This window comes from Mustela erminea, chromosome 4 (assembly GCF_009829155.1).
Source record: "Mustela erminea isolate mMusErm1 chromosome 4, mMusErm1.Pri, whole genome shotgun sequence".
In the NCBI taxonomy this organism is placed as follows: Eukaryota; Metazoa; Chordata; class Mammalia; order Carnivora; family Mustelidae; genus Mustela; species Mustela erminea.
Window position 1 is genome coordinate 65,239,640 of NC_045617.1, and position 16,301 is coordinate 65,255,940.

General features: G+C 38.9%; 1 protein-coding gene across 11 annotated transcripts in view; it reads left to right on the forward strand.

Moving 5' to 3' along the window:
- Window positions 1-16,301, forward strand: part of MAP7 (microtubule associated protein 7) — a 169,928-nt gene that overhangs the window by 125,101 nt on the left and 28,526 nt on the right. For 8 of the 11 annotated variants that reach the window (XM_032339414.1, XM_032339416.1, XM_032339419.1 and 5 more), the window contains 4 exons: window positions 4,275-4,438; window positions 5,227-5,344; window positions 8,741-8,851; window positions 14,226-14,339. In XM_032339414.1, coding sequence (XP_032195305.1) covers window positions 4,275-4,438; window positions 5,227-5,344; window positions 8,741-8,851; window positions 14,226-14,339 — 507 coding nt within the window. The remainder of the gene's footprint in view (window positions 1-4,274; window positions 4,439-5,226; window positions 5,345-8,740; window positions 8,852-14,225; window positions 14,340-16,301) is intronic. The other 3 variants (XM_032339423.1, XM_032339422.1, XM_032339415.1) reach the window with 1 other exon arrangement.

The following is a 16,301-nucleotide window of genomic DNA, read 5'->3' on the forward strand; positions in this document are numbered from 1 at the left end:
CTCACTTTCTGATGAGACCTCTTTTCTGGCTTGCAGACATGTACCTTATTCTCACCTGGTCTTTCCTGTAAGAACAAAGAAAGGGAGAGTGAGCTCTGTGGTGTCTCTTTTTATAAGAACACCAAGTCTATTGGATTAAGGCCCCACTTATGACCTCATTTAGACCTCATTAGGGCCCCTTATGACCTCATTTAAACATGATTACCTCCAAAAGGCCCTGTCTCCCAATACAGTCACATTGAACATTAAGCCTTCAACATTTGAATTTAGGGGCTGAGGGGGGAGGGACACAGTTCAGTCCATAGCATTTCGTTGATTATTTTCTTATGTTCAGAACTCTTATTTCTGAATGAGAAAATATAAGACTTTGACATTACCTATTATCCATAGGGAATATTTTAAATAACTAAACCTCTTAGAATAAACTAACTTGCAGTTATTAAATAATTGAAATATTTTGTGTATTATCCTGTGATTGAAAAGAGCACATGATCCAGGATCTGCACTTGGTAATAAACTTGGCAATCGCCAGCACACTCTGCAGTCATATGAGAAAGCTTATTTGCTATTTCACCATTGTTTGCCTGTTCTCTGTAGAAGTGTTTAAGGGCACTGCAATAGGATCTCCACTTCCTGGAAGAAAATTGAAGGAGAAATCAATTAGAGTTTGATGGCTAAAGAAATATTATTTCTTTAAAAAGATTATTTGAGGTAAAACTATTATTATTATTATTATTAAAACATCTAACCCTGTTGTGATTTATAGCACAACCTTAAGAACTACATTAAATTTTCTGAACTGAAACCACAATGATGATGGTGATGACAATTTGACAATAACAATTTTTGCCAAACAATTTTACTGAGTGTTTAATAAGTGCTGAGAACTATTCTAAAACTATGTTAACTGTAATTATTCTTTTACTCCTTACAGTGATTCCGTGAGGAAGGTCCTATATTTATCCATGATTTACCCTGACAAAGTGGGGCATTGGGAGGTTAAGTAACTTGACCAAGACCACACAGTTATAGGTGAATGAATCAGGAAGTAGTTCCCAGTGAATCAGGAAGTAACTATGAAGACCATTCATAGGTTCTGGTTATGAGAATCACTGTGGTGAGTGGGGGGGAAGGAAGGAGAACAATGAAAACCTTTGCTACCTAGAAATTAAAATAGAAGAAATGCTGAAGTTTGTGGTAGATGTCATAACATTACCCCTCCACACACCCCGAGAAGATTCAAAACTCCTGAAGACCTTGAAGGCAGTGTGCCTCCAGATCCCATCAGTAGACCACTTGGGACCACCCAGAATCACCTGGGAGGTTTGCTCAAAATTCAGATTCCCAGGCCCTGTCCTAGAATTGCTAACTCTGAAATAGGAGGGTTAGAGCCCAGGAATTTGCATTTTAACTAATACTCTCCCCGCTCCACACACACACCCCAATATGATTCTGAAATATAAGACCACTGCCTTAAAGGATGGGTCAGTTTGGATAAACAATGATGGCAACTTTCTCAACAGGGCAACAACTGGAACGAAGAGATGGAAGAAGGATGGGTTGTTTGGGAGGGGCAGCAAGGAAATAGGTCTAATTAGAATTAAGAGGCCATTTTGGAGAGCAATGCAGAATAGGCCACAGAAGCATATTAAGGCCAAGTTTAGGGAGGACTTCAGAAATTGCGGAGCTTCAGTTTAATGAGAAAATAATCACAAATATTCATGAGCAAGAAAGTAACCTGATGAAAAACATTATTTAAGGAATATTAATCTGTGAACTGATGAACTCTAATTTTACAAATTTACCTTTGAAAAAATATTTACTAAAATTCCATAAACTTTTTTTTTTTTTTAATTTTGCCTTTTGGCTTCTGGGATATCTTACAGGAAAAGACAGTATTACATTCAGAAATGTCCCCAAAGAATCTGAAGTTTTCCTCAACGTGGGTATAAAAGTCAAAGACTATGTAGTTAGAAAGCTAAGAGTTAAGGAATAGATCTATCATACTTGTATCATACTGCCTGTCTCAGGTTGCAGGGTGCAAATCCATTTCTTTTTTCTGTCTGGGATCTTCATCCATTTTCAGTGCAAGTGTAAATTGGTGTGACCTCTGCAGAGGATAGTATGACACTAGCTATCAAAATTTGAAGTGTATATTCCCTTTCATTCAGCAATTCTACTTCTACATGGATATGTTCATGTGTCTACAGAGGTGGTGATAGTACAATGTCATCCCAGGTCTGCATTGGTAAAATACTGGAAACTTAGATAATCTATCAATAAGTATCTGATTATATAAAATAAGATATGTAGATGGTAGAATATTATATAGCCATTAAAAAGGTTGTTGGATTCATGTTTTATGTGTTGCTATGCAAAGATCTCTAAGATATACTTTCAGTGAATAAAGCAAGACACAGAGCAGACGGTGTACTATGCTACAGTATATATGGATTTTTTTTTTTTTACATTTATACGAAAGGTAAAAGTGGAATAGAAGAGGGTGTGGGGTTAAAGGAAGACTTTCATTTTGCCTTTAAATATTTTGTACTCTTTAAGCTTTGACAGAAGTCGATCACTGTAAATCCATCTTTTTAAATGAACTAAAATGTGTAATTTTACACATTTTACACAAAAATGTATCATTGAAAGCCTATTGGTAAGGTATGCCCACATATGAAACCAAAAGATATTACATGCACAAGTGTGTGTGATCACAGTAAAATCACCCTTAAAACACGTTAGAATTATGTTTCCCACCTGTTACTTTCAATGTTTTTTCTCATAGTCTTTTTATTTATTCACTCACTCGGCAAATATTTATTGAGCACATGCTATGTGCTTCTACTTAAAGTAAATTTTCAGCTTGGGCTTAAGAATTTCTTTAGCACCATGGACTTTTAAACTTGGAAGAAACCTTGAAAATCAATTCCCACGTCTTTTAGGCAAGAGAAAACTGAAATTCAAATGAGTGTGTCTTAAGATCTCACCACCCATTAGTGACAAAAGCTGCTGGGAGAACCCCGTTCTCTCTGCCACCACCATGAGTGCTGTCACAAGATAAACTCATCTTGGATTGTTCTTGACTTTTCACACAAGTGAAGTCAATTCAAATGGCTTTCAGTAGATTTGTCTCCTTGAATGAATATCTTTGGAAATGCTTATTGGTAGCAGAAATGCAGGATCTTTAGTAATAAACATTTAGAGGAAATTGAAATGTTCTGAATTTTGATTTTTTTCTCTTAAAAAATAACATTTTAACTTATATGCCATCTATTATCCTCAAGGCTTGTGCTCTAAATTTGTATGGACACTTTTTCAAACAGTGTTAATACCTCATATTAAAGATCTGTCTAGTTATCACGGGTCAAGGAAGCATTGTACCCCCCAAAAAAAAGAAAAGAAAAAGAAAAAAGTTTTGTTGGGTATGTATTCCCCTAAGATGAGGAAGAACCATGGACATGTAAAGGGGAAAAGAGGCACTCCATCCCTGAACAATACTTTCTGAATTGTGTATTTTCATTCAGCCTATGATATTAATAGTCTGATTTGTCTAACCAGAGTCAAACTGCTTCTTTACTCTCTCACACCACTTAGCTGACTCAGTGTGATAAATCTGTAAGGCGTTTAATATATCTTTTATCAGCTATCTATTCTGGGGATTTTCTCCCAAATTCTGTTAATACTTTCAGAGAACCAGTGCTCTGTGTAAACAACTGTAGTCATAGCTTATGATATGGAGGATATCACATTTTTTAAAAGAGAGACGAATGGTACTATTGGTTTTGAGGGCATCGTATCAGGGTAACACACCAAACAAGAGGACATTAGTGATTTGTGAAGGGTAAAATTCAGTGCATCTTCTTAGACCTCATTGCTAGCATATCAAATTATGCTATAAATTAACAGTGGCCTTTTTGCCCTCAAAATTGCAGAAAAGCAAAGGCCAGGCTTGGCAAATACAAAACCAAAGAACCCATATTTGTTCATTGTGGCCCATTTATACAGTACTACCTATGTACACTTTCTTGTTTTTCTGTTGGGAGTGCAGGCAAGCAGGGGGAGGGGTGGGAGGCGCGGGCAGAGGGACAGGGAGAAACTTAAGCAGGCTCCACGCCCAGCGTAGAACCCCAGGGACGGGCTTGATCTCACCACCCCGAGATCATCCCTGAGCCTAAATCGGGAGTCCACCATTTAACCGACTGAGCCACCCCAGTATCTGTCCTAGTTCTGAGCCAGCCTGTGCATGATTTCCCTTGTTTTCCCTCCTGAAGCTGCAAGAGAAATCATCTGGTTAGAACGGGAAGAGCGAGCCCGGCTGCACTATGAAAAGCACCTGGAAGAGCGGAAGAAGAAGCTAGAAGAACAGAGGCTGAAGGAGGAGCGGAGGAGGGCTGCTGTGGAGGAGAAGAGGAGGCAGAGGCTGGAGGAGGACAAAGTAAGAGGCCGCCCCGGGCAGTGAAGGGGAGGTCTCTCTGCTCCAGAAATGCTACACGTTTACCATGAAACCTTCCATTGCGGCACTAGGATGCCTAGGAGCATTAAGTCATCAGTTTTATAGATAACCCTAGATTCTGGAGAGGTCGGGGTACAGAGGGCAGGTAGCGAATGGTATGATTGCTACAGTTACTTCCCTAAAAACTTCAAAAGCCCAAGTCCGTGGACGAGAGCGGTAACTTACTTGTGTTCTGTTCATTTGTGTGAAACTATCAGGCTTTCCCACGTGCAAAAGTTTTCACATAGATTGGCTCATTTAATCTTTACTCAACCCTTGAGTATTTATATGTCAGTTTCTGCAAAAATGAACTTGTAGACTCAGAATGAGTAAGTCACAGCTTAGTATGTCAAGGAGTCGGCCTTACCCACCTGCTCAGATTCTCAGTGCCATTGTTTTTTAAGATACGGTACCACATTTGTTCAGCATCTGCTCAAGCTAAGACCTGCGCCACCGTGCCTATGTGAATGTACTATGCTCCGCGTAGTAATAACAAGGGTTGCTGATTTAAGTACCCATCCTTCCCCGGGGGCTCTGGCAGCTGGAACCTGATGCTTTCCATAACCCTCCCAGGCTGATGTTATTCCTGTTCGGAGATAAGGTGTAAAGGTTAGGAGGTAGGAGTCCTCCAGTTAAAATCTCAGTAGTGCCTTCACTCCATTCTGCCTTCAGTTGAAGAAGCCTCCAATAACCAGGTTGAATCTGATCACTGCTCCTCTGTTCCATTTAAGGAACGCCATGAAGCTGTTGTACGACGGACGATGGAAAGGAGCCAGAAGCCCAAACAGAAGCCTAACCGGTGGTCATGGGGAGGCCCACTCCATGGGAGCCCCAACATCCACAGTGCAGGTACACAAATCTTGATTGCTTTGGAAAATCACTCCTTTCTTCCTGGGCATCAAAAGGGCAGTTGCTTTTCTCTAAGCCTGTGTTTCCAAAACAAAAATCGTGCTGAAATAATTAAACTATAAATTCTGCTTCTACTTGTTTGAGGATAAGAGGGTGATGGAGGTAAGAAGATAAGGTTCATCTCCTTTAACACAGGCTGCTTTTCTCTTCTGTTACACAATTCCTTGAAGAGATAGAAATCTCTGCAGTGTTTCTAAGAAAACATGCAGTTTGCACACTTTATTATTTTAAGTAATCATTTGCATTAGGATTCCAGGATGATGGAATAAGTTAGCCGATTTTATCATCTTCTCTGGAAGAATCATAGTAGTATTGACTGATCAGAATTGATACTCTGAGCTTGCGTATTCGGACCATAAAGCATGTGCGGGAGAAAGCGCAGGTTCTGAAACTAGAGCCAGGAATGTCTCAGCCATTCCCTTGTTCTCGAACAGACGTAAAATCACACTGAAATTTGGACCAGTGAGAGGCTTTATTTTTGTACTGTAAATTCAATACACCTTGAATTTTATATAGCGTGTGAGTTCTTTTTCATCTGTGTGAGTCTAATAACTTTTTTTTAAATTATGATTTACTTTGAAAAATCATTGTCTTACATTCTGTCCCCAGGTGGTTTTGTTGAATCATCATTCACCTTTCTCGATTTAGCAGGCCTGGACCACCACTTCCCAACTCTTGGTGGTACTAGAAAAGCTGGTACAGACATCCCCATGGTTGCTGATTGCCTGACCTGTAGCTAGCACCTCCCACCTAGGGCCGGTCTGTCAGTAGCTGAATCATCACTTAGTCATAATGCATGCTTAATATCCCGTCACATAGACCTAGATCTGGGATATGGCACAGTGTTTCTGAAGTGCGATGATAGAAATCCGGTGACTTGAAGGTGTTGAAATAATGTAATGACGTGATGTGCTTACTTTCTCTCTAAGTGATCATTTTGGAGAAAACCTTCAAAAAGTGTTTTTATAGTTAATAAATTACCCGGGATCAAAGTACATCCAGTTTGCACTCCCAACCCCATCCCAGCCCCACCCCTGTCAGTACTGCTGTTCTCTGCTCTTAGTTTTAATCTAAATACTGTGGATTTTTGTTTGCTCTATTCTTGCATTCCTAACACTCGGTGCATCCAATAGAATCCCTTTATTTTAAAAATTCTAAAACCAGTTTACCACAGCTTACTTTCCTCTGATGTTGAACCATATTCAAAAGCACTTTTTTGTTTTTCCCTTGGCTCTTGGGGACCCAGTGGTAGTTGGTGGAGCAGGTGTCAAATCTATAATCATAAGGCTCATTTATGTGTGCTGTTTTATTCTAGGGGCAGTTTTGCATATATATTCCATGCATGGTGTATATCTTTATAACCTTACTTTTTCTTGCTTCCACATTCAGAGTTCAGTATATGGCCTTTAACTCTGCCACTCAGAGCAAGAGGAGCTAGTGCTGTATTTGTTAGCTCTTGGGTAATATCCATTTCTATATGGGCTGTGAATTAGAGAAAATTGCTGCTATACCAGAACAGAGAAGGTTGGAAGTAACTGGAATTTGCCTTCTCCAAGGTCGCAATGATCTGCTGTGATCTGAAGAGCAATAACCTGGTCTTACTCCTTTATGACAATGCCTCACTCAGGTTGGGCACTCAGTCAGTGTTTGCTGACCAAAAAATAGATCCTAGAAATTAAATTTAATCCAGGTTAAATCAGTGTGTTGCCTTACTGTCCACACATCCACTAGCACTGCTTTGTAAATTTTTTTAAACTCATTCTTCCTTTTCGTGAATTTGTATTTTGTTCAGCGAGCAAATATCAAAGAAATACATGTTATACCTCCATCATTTTCACCAGGCAGAGCAGGCCTGCATGGAAACACAATGTCCCCCAACTACAGCTGAACATGTAAACATAGTATCAGGAAATGTGTCACTGTCAGTCACCCAGAAATGGCTTTTGTTATCCTTCCTTGTGTCCCTGGACTTTACACTTCATCATTAAAATGTTCCTTTTGATATTTTATCCTAAATCTTCAGGATTGCCCCAAGAGCCTATCAGTTAAGGGTTAATTGACGTCACAGACTTGATGTCTGGGTTTGTTTGTTTTATAATTCGAGTGGCTTCAACCGTACAAATGCATCCCAGTAGAGATTGGAATGTCTGATGTTGCTAGAAGACTTGTTTATCCGCCATACGCTGTCAGTAGTGGTCACAAATGGTTATTCTGTGAAGGGACGTTTACTGAAAAATTTTTGACTACCACTGTTTCTTAGACCAATGGGAACTGGGTTTTAAAGTCATCTACCACGAGGATTATTTTTTGTTTTTAGTTTTAGAAGAAGCTAGCAATAGAAAGCAAAATACAGCAAAACCCTTTTAACTTTGGTCATAGGTCAGAACATCTACTTGCCCTCATAAATAGATATAATGAGACTTTTTGACTTTATTAGATGCAGTTTTATTCACAGAACATGATCTCTTCTAATGAACCTGGTGACAGACAGCTTGGTTCCACCATACAGACAGCAGACTAACAGCTGATTTTTGCCTTGTATCTTCTCTCTGAACTTTAAGAATTACTCGGAAATTACTCACCTACAGGATCAACAATATTGCTAATAAACTTAAAGAATTCTGATTTTCTTGATATTGCCATCAGTTTCGTTGGGCAGGTTTGTGGGCCGGTTCTACATTTGTAAACACCTGAAACTGTGTGTGATAGGCCCAGAGGTGTGGTTACTTGTAGAGTTCTCAAAAAGAAATTCTACAGTGGCCTTCAGTTCCACACCTAGAGTCTTTCTTCTTTCTTTTTAATTTGTTTTTCTGTAATGAACTTTAGTGCCCTGGGTAAAGTAACTGTGCAAGAAAAAGCAGCAGCAAAGCATAGAACCTGGAGTTCTTTTTTTTTTTCTTTTTCTTTTTTCCTAGTGTTTGCATTCTATTTCACCAGCCCCATTACTGCCCCCTTGTTCCTGGCTGGGGAAATTCTAAGGGCATCCACTTTGACAATTCCTTCCTTGCTGTATGGTCTGCCCCATTATTTTAGCTGTCCTCCACTGGCCTACCTGTGGTCGTCATCTGTCTGTTGTATTATAACAATATGCTTGAATTTCCCTGGCTGACAAACTGGTGTGCTACATATTTATTTTATCCTATGAGAAAAATGAACTGTATTTCTAACCTTTAAGTTACCTTTAAGATGTCCACTTAGAAAACTGTGCTATTATGTAAGATCTAGTAATAGAGCTGAAAGCATCCAATCCTAGTTTCTCCTCCCGTCAGTAAAGTAGGAAATTGCAATCCTGCATGCATGCTGGCTGTCAATTAGCATTATCTCCATTTGTTTTAGATCCAGACAGGCGGTCAGTTTCCACCATGAATCTTTCGAAACATGTTGATCCCGTCATTAGCAAGCGGCTCTCCTCTTCATCTGCAACTTTACTAAATTCTCCAGATAGAGGTACAGTCAAAAGGAAAAAAAAAAAAGTGTTCTGTTATTTACTTAATGCTTTTTTTTTTTCTGGATGTTTACAGCTAACAATAAGCATCTGAAGTTGCTTTCCCTACGTTTCTTAAATAGGAAGAACAAAACTTCAGAGTAAAAAAGCAATAAACGGCTGAACAGCATTTCCCTTGCGACAAGAACTTGCTCATTTTAGAACTTGGCTGAATGGTTGCATTTAGCAGTGATGAAAGCGGTGCTTCTCAACTTTTTAGTAAATGAGTTTACAGCTCCAGAAATCACCCACTTATCCACCAACATGCCAATAACCTTTGTTACGAACATTTATTTCACTTCAATCATGTTGTCTTTGACTTTTCATCTGTACTTTGGGAATTTCAAGCTTTGACTTTCTAAAAAATCTTAAATGATTCATGTTGGTAGATTTCATTTTGCTATTTGATTTCTCATTTAACCAAACCTTGCTTACTGCATTTCTTGTGTGTGCGTGTGATTGATTTTTGGTGTCCATTCATTTTGCTCTTCAGGGATTTGGCCTAACCTCAAGAATATCATCATTGAAACTTCCTACAACTTTTAATAATCATAGTCCTCCAGTTAATGTTTTATTTGAATTCTGAGTTTTATTCATCCCATGGATTTACAGTACATGAATGTTGAGTTATTGATAAAATTTAAGTTTTATTTTACATATTTATATCTCATAGAAGCAAAAATCAAGTTTTTAAGATAAGCTATGGTTTTACAGAACTTAAATTCATTTTAAATTAGAAAGCCAAAGAATTACTGTGCAGTATAAAAACACATACTCTCTAAAAGTAACAAATTGTGATATTTTCAATGCTTTATAAGAAACTGGGAAACGTTCAGTGTTTATAGTCTTTAAAAAAAATTCAGTGTGTGCATGTTCTGTATGTGTGTATGTGTATTGATGTATTTTGTATTGTATAAAAGTTGTGTCATTGTAATGTATAATATTATATGTGTTGATGTTATTTTATAACTAATAACTAATCTCTTAAAGCACTACATGTTACACAATTTCCTATTCTTGCCTTTTAACCTAAACCATTACTCTTTTTTATTTTTTAACTAATTTACCTAAATCATGGATACTAGACTTAGGAGCCTTCTATATGTATTATGAATTATATATTCTTTATATATATAATTATTATATAATTGAATTATATATTCATTATATATAATTATTATATATTTCTATAAGTATTATTATATAATTCTATAAGTATTATGAATTAACATTCCTTTCATAAATAGCCTTTATTTTCAAACCCATTCCCTTAGTATAAAATATAATGTACGAATGCTGTTCTTATAGTTGTCCACTCATCTTTTCTTTGGATTTGATCACTTACTCAGCACTTCAATTTCATACTTTTGTGAACCTGTGTCTAAGACAAACTACAATCGGGATTTTACAGCACTTTAAAGTCAAACCTTACCTACTGCCTCCTGCAGTTCCACAGCTGCATTTGGGGTAGATGGGCAATAAACCGAACAATATCCTACCACCCTTCTATGGGACAACAGTGATTTGTCAACTAGCAGCAGGATCGTTTAATAGATTCTGCCTGATCGTGTCTGATTGGATATTCTTAATAGGATCTTAGAACTGGGAGAGTTTTATTGGATGGCTCATCTGCTCCAGTTGGGGTAACAGTTCCAGAGATGATGGGCAGAGGGGAAAGACCTGATTTAATATCCTACAGACTAACTGTTGGAGAAAAGGGTCTAGCACAGAGATCACCAGCTCCTAACCCATGTTTTTGCTACACTGAATCTTCAGTTCTTGCCTTCATGGTGGTCCTTCCTTACATCAACCCCGACTATACGCATTCTTCCTTTGAGTGAGGTTAAGGATCAAGGGACGTTCAATAGCCAGGTCCAGGAAACTGCCCCTTGAATCATGGGGTCTATCAGTAGAATCCTAAGCTGGACTAATAGGATCAGAGGGAGAGCACTAAATTTGGGAGTTCTGCTTCTCTGCCCCCTTGTCGAAAGAACCATGTACCACCAGTTCTGGGTCCAATAGGCAAGGTCAAGTTTGGCCAGGAAGGAAGATTTAGTTCATCAGGAGTTCCCACATGGCCCAGGAAGCTTTTTTTTTTTTTTTTTTTTAAGTTAACCAAAACCTTCAGTGGGACAGTGAGGGGTCTAGGCCTTTTAATGAAAACAGATATTCTTCTGAATTTGAACTTCTCTAATTGATAAATTTAAGTAATTTAGTTGATTTTATTTTCTGCTCTCTTTTTTTTCTGCTATTTTTAAAAGTTGGTTATGCTTTATTAAATTAGGAAGCATTCTTATCAAATTATTAAATTAGACACTTTTACAGACTCATCTATAAAGGGTGTACAACATTTACTAGCTTGTCTGAGCTTTCTCAGCCCTACAGCACAGGCCTTCAAGCTGAGGCTAAATTGAGGCTCTGGTGCTATCAAGGTTGACATTCAGCTGGAATACTCTCCTGGTTATTAAAAATACTGAAATATTCCCATACTATTTGGTAAATATCCACTTCCCCAAGCCATGCTTCCCTAAGTCCTCCAGACCTAATGCATGGCATCCATTAGCTCTGTGCCTGTGCCCTACTTGTTTTTAAATATTTGGGTTGTCACACTTGAATATAGTGTTACATAGACTGAGAAAATGACCTAGGTTAAAGGAAACCTCTGATTAACAAAGATTTTTGTAAGTGCTGCAATAGAGAAAATTTTGCCACTGGAAATTTTTGCGTTAAAAATGTGTTTCTTAATATTCTTAAGCTACCTACTTAACCAGATTTTTCTCAAGGAAGGATAAGGAGTTTCCAAAAAAGCAAGAAATGAAATTACTAAAATTACTCCATACATTTTCCCCTAGAATCTAGATCACAGGACCTGGTGGTAGAGCTGCATTCTGTCCACAGGCAGGTTCTGGTGGACCCGAGCAGGGTTTTTTTGTTCTCGTTTTGATTTGAATTCACTGCCATCATACTAAAAATGGAATATCTCCTATAACATTTGGGTTTCCTGCTTTTCACGAACTATCAGGATCTGGCAACACTTGCCTGATTTTTGCACGGCACCCATCTGAAACTGAACAGTGATTTCCTGCATTTGGAAGAACACCATAATACAAATATCTGTGTTTGTGTGCCTCCCCTGGTCCAGATGGTCTGTTATAGGAGTTGTCAATATCTCATTGTGCTTAAGTAGGATCAGTACTAAAAATTATTTCATGAAAATTAATATCCCTTTCTTCAGAAGCTTGTCATCTTAAAATCAGGCACCTCTCAGGTGGTGGTGGGTGGGAGGGAGGGCATAAACTAACTCTCCTGTCCTCACCTTTACTGAAAGTTATCTTACGAAAGAGATATCTCTCTCTCTCTCTCTCTCATTCAGGGCATAGTAATGAATGCAGAAGCGGAAACATGTTCCCTCTGGCAAAATCTTTCATTCAGGCTGTCAGATCTATGAAACAAATCTCTTTGGATTTGCTTTAAACACAAGTCAAAAAGGGTTTTGAATCTTTATTTGAGGCAGATTCTTTGGTTGATGCTTTAAAGACTCACAGAAATAAAGTTAATGAACTTGTTAATCCAGGGGGCAAGAAAAGACATGTCTTCCCAATAGTAAACCATCTCTGCAGTTGTGAACCAGTTGTCCTGCAGAGTTTATCAAGGAAAAGAAGCATTCCTCTCTTCTTCCCCTTCTCGTCTACTTGAAAAAATATAGTTCTGTTGAATATTTTCATTTCATCCTCCTCACTCTTCCCTGTTGGCTTTCTTGTGTGACTGTATAGTACTTTTAGTTGACATTCAATGCCATTGTTGGTGCTCACATACACACACGGCCATATTACAGCAGCCCTTGTTCCATTGTTGTTCTACCATGTAACTGTTACTCCGTTACATATATTATTGTATATATAAGATATGTATGTATTGATACAATCCTTTTATTTATGTCTGTCAGGTAAGATTTAATTTAACTGTGAAGACTCTCCTAATAACAAAAATCTAATAAATAATTCACTAATTCTTAGATTCACTGCAGCCTTGATCAAAATAACCACTTTTTAAAAAATAAAGTCAGGTAATTAATGTACTTACTGAAGGTTGGTAGTTCCTTTCATATGGGAGCAGATATTTATACCAACATTTCACATCAGGTAACTTCTGTTAACTAAAACTAGTTTTTTTTAGAATTTAAATGTCGTTTCTTTAAAATACAACATACAAAAGATTATTAAAAGAACAATCGCTCCAGAGACAAAAGGATTTGCACCTGCTGTTTATGGTATAGATGAGAACTAGCTTTGTCAGGTTTAGACAGTTTTAAAGACTTTTATCAGTGACTAGGGAGTGTGCCCTTAAATAAAGATGTATGGTTACCTTACTTTAGTGGTACTTGTAGGATTCTGCAAACTTCTTCCCTGATATTTGCAGAAAGTAGCTTCTATATTTTCATGAGCCACCACTGAAAGCTAACAATATCAGCAAAGTCATTAATTTATAATTATCATGCATTTCCCAACAGTGGTCTTACCACCAAGCCCCAGTATAGTTTGGGACTATATTCACTGCATTGTTCTAAATTTATTTTCTGGAATGTTCACACACCCACTAGTAATTTCTCACATTAGGTTTATATTGGATTTTGGTTTTTCTATTTAATTTCATCTTGCTTCCATTTTACCCTTGTCCTCCACCAAAATGTTTACGTTGTTGTCAAACAGGGACCTGAAAGAACCTGGCTTGCTAAATGGAAAGGAAATCCCAGACAGAACTTTGCCTGAGCCCTCTATCCTTTTATTAGATCTAATTTCCCCCCAATTGACGAAGTAGCAGCTCATGGACATCTAGAAAATGTGACGGAGACCCTTTCCATCTGTATTTGTATAGAAGTGCAGTCTTGCATTAAGCTGCCAAAGCCTGTGTTGGAGTTGATGATTCAGGATACTTAGGAAGCCCTTTGGCTGAGGTGTGTGCCCTTAGTCCTCTGCCTATCCTGATGAGGTTATAGATCGGTATGACTGCATGCCAAACCCGACGGTGACATGATATTTAGGTTTTGTTACCTGTTCACTCCTAAAGGAGGGTGGTTAGCAAAGTCTGCATCCATGAAACTAACATAGAGCCCATCACAAACTTAACATCTTGAAGATGTTGAAGTAAGGCAACATTTTGGAATAGCTCCTCCTTTGGGCAGAGTTCCCATCTCCCAGACCCTATCCCGGCGGTCCTCCCTGGAGAGCCTCGTCTCTTGAAGGCCTGGCATATACAAGCAATAAGTATGATGCTCTTGCCCCCTCCTGCCCCCCGGAAAGAATTCGTCTAACAATTCGCTTATGTGGTGACATCTAGCTCGCCGCCTGCAGCTCAGCCCCTGGGAGAGCAGCGTTGTTAACAGACTGCTGACGCCCACACATTCGTTCCTGGCGAGAAGCAAAAGCACAGCGGCCTTGTCTGGAGATACAGGTAAAACTATCAAGGTACCACTTTCTTGGTGAGGTAAAGTCTTCCTTTTAAAGCACACCTGAGCCACCCCGGTCCATCCAATCACATCTCGGTCTTCCTCAGTGTGTTCGCCCTCTCTCTGCCTGGGTGCAGCAGCTTTGGAAATGTCTGTTGGTGTTGGTTTCATGCTCCTGGTACCGTTTCCCCTTCGCATCTTATCTGGACACCAGATGCTAGGCAGACAAAGGATGCCCCTCCTTGGGATCCAATGGCTTTGGATGCTTCTGCGTGTTTGTAGTGTCACCAGAAAAACCTACCCCTTCCCTGCCTTTCTCTCTGCCCCTGCATCTGAGCAAACCATTGGAGGTAGACACAATTTAATATTTAATACTAATAGATGGGCTGGAGACTAAAATCAAAGCCCAGGTCGATTTAAGCAAGAGCTTCACGATGTGGCTGTGGGCTAGCTACTTCTGCCTGGGCTGGGCTTTTGTAGGTAATCTAGGAATTAGTACCCTTTCAAATCTCTGAGAGCTGTGGAGAAGGCTAATTACAGTCTTCTTCTTTGTTACATACTTTGAAAATATGGAGAATGTGCCAAGTACTGGTTATTATAATTAGTTATAACTCCTCTGCGTTTTTGAAATGCAAAGCATGCCTGAATGAGCCAATTAGTTTAATGAGAAGTTAGTGTAGAGCCTATATCTAGCTGGAAAGAAAGATACATACGCAGCTTTTCTCAATGGCTCTTTCATGGTGATTTGGTTTTTCCCTAATATCTCTGGGCACAATTGGTATATCTCTGTAAGCAGCCGAGCCACCCTTGTCTTTGGCGCTTGGAAAATTACACAGCCTCTTCATAAAGTTCCCTTTCAAAATGCTTGGCCTCTGCAAGTCTCTTCATGTTCATTAGCCCTCTTTGCGAAGAATTCTTGGTGGTTTTATGATTTTTTTTTCCCATCTCTGGTGCCCAGTGAGGTAATAACAATCCTAATTCTCACAGTACCCCCAGGAGGCAGTCATAGAAGCAAGTGCAGACATTCATACCACCTGCTTGTGGAAACCAAGTGCAGTGACAATAAGTGACTTATGGAAGAGCCCCTTAGAATTCAAATTGGTGCATTGGATCTTATACATGCTTCCCCCCCTCCGTCCTCAGCGCCTGGAGTGATGCTCTGCGTACGGTTGTGCATTCAATTAGCTGGACCACAGTGTTCTGTGTTTTCTTTGAAGGAACTCTCCTGTCAGCTGTCACATCACATCTGAGATTTTTCTGGAGGAGAAAATACAGCTAACTTTAAGATAGTTTATTTTCTGAGAATGTCATACTCTTACACAAGTCATGAAGTTTTTCCATATGTCCAGCTAATTGAAGAAACTGTAACATTGCTTTCAGTCCTGTTTCGTAGGCTTTAAATAGTTGAGGGCTCTGATGCTTTGGAATCTCCACCCCATATGTGGTTTCATGCTGAATGACTGCCTTGCAGCTGAGAAAGCGTCTGTCTTTGCTGTTTCTGTCACCACTAACTTGTGTCAATTCTTTTCGTCCTCCTCCAGTCCTTTTCGACATCATTGGCTCATTCTCCACCCACTCTGCCCGCCCATCTTCCCACATTCCCTCTTCACTGTTCTACTCTATCAGGGTGCTTTTTGCCTGCTGGCTGCCTGTTCTTTGCTTTGCAACTTTTCCATTCTCCTTCTCACAAATGGATACATTTCTGTAATTTATGTTACTGTGAAGCAATGCTCAAGTAAATGCCTTTACTTGAGTTGCCGCTCTTACTAATACAGTCCTTAGGTGATTGTTACTTTATTATTGCCTTGATACACCTTATATTTAACCAACCAGAACTGTTGTTTTTCTTTATTTTCCATTTGAAATTATATATGTAATTACGTTTATCTTGTCAAAAACACTGTATTCATCACTTTTCCTTTTTCCATCTGCTCTCCACAATTATTCTTCCTTGTCTTTCCATTTTA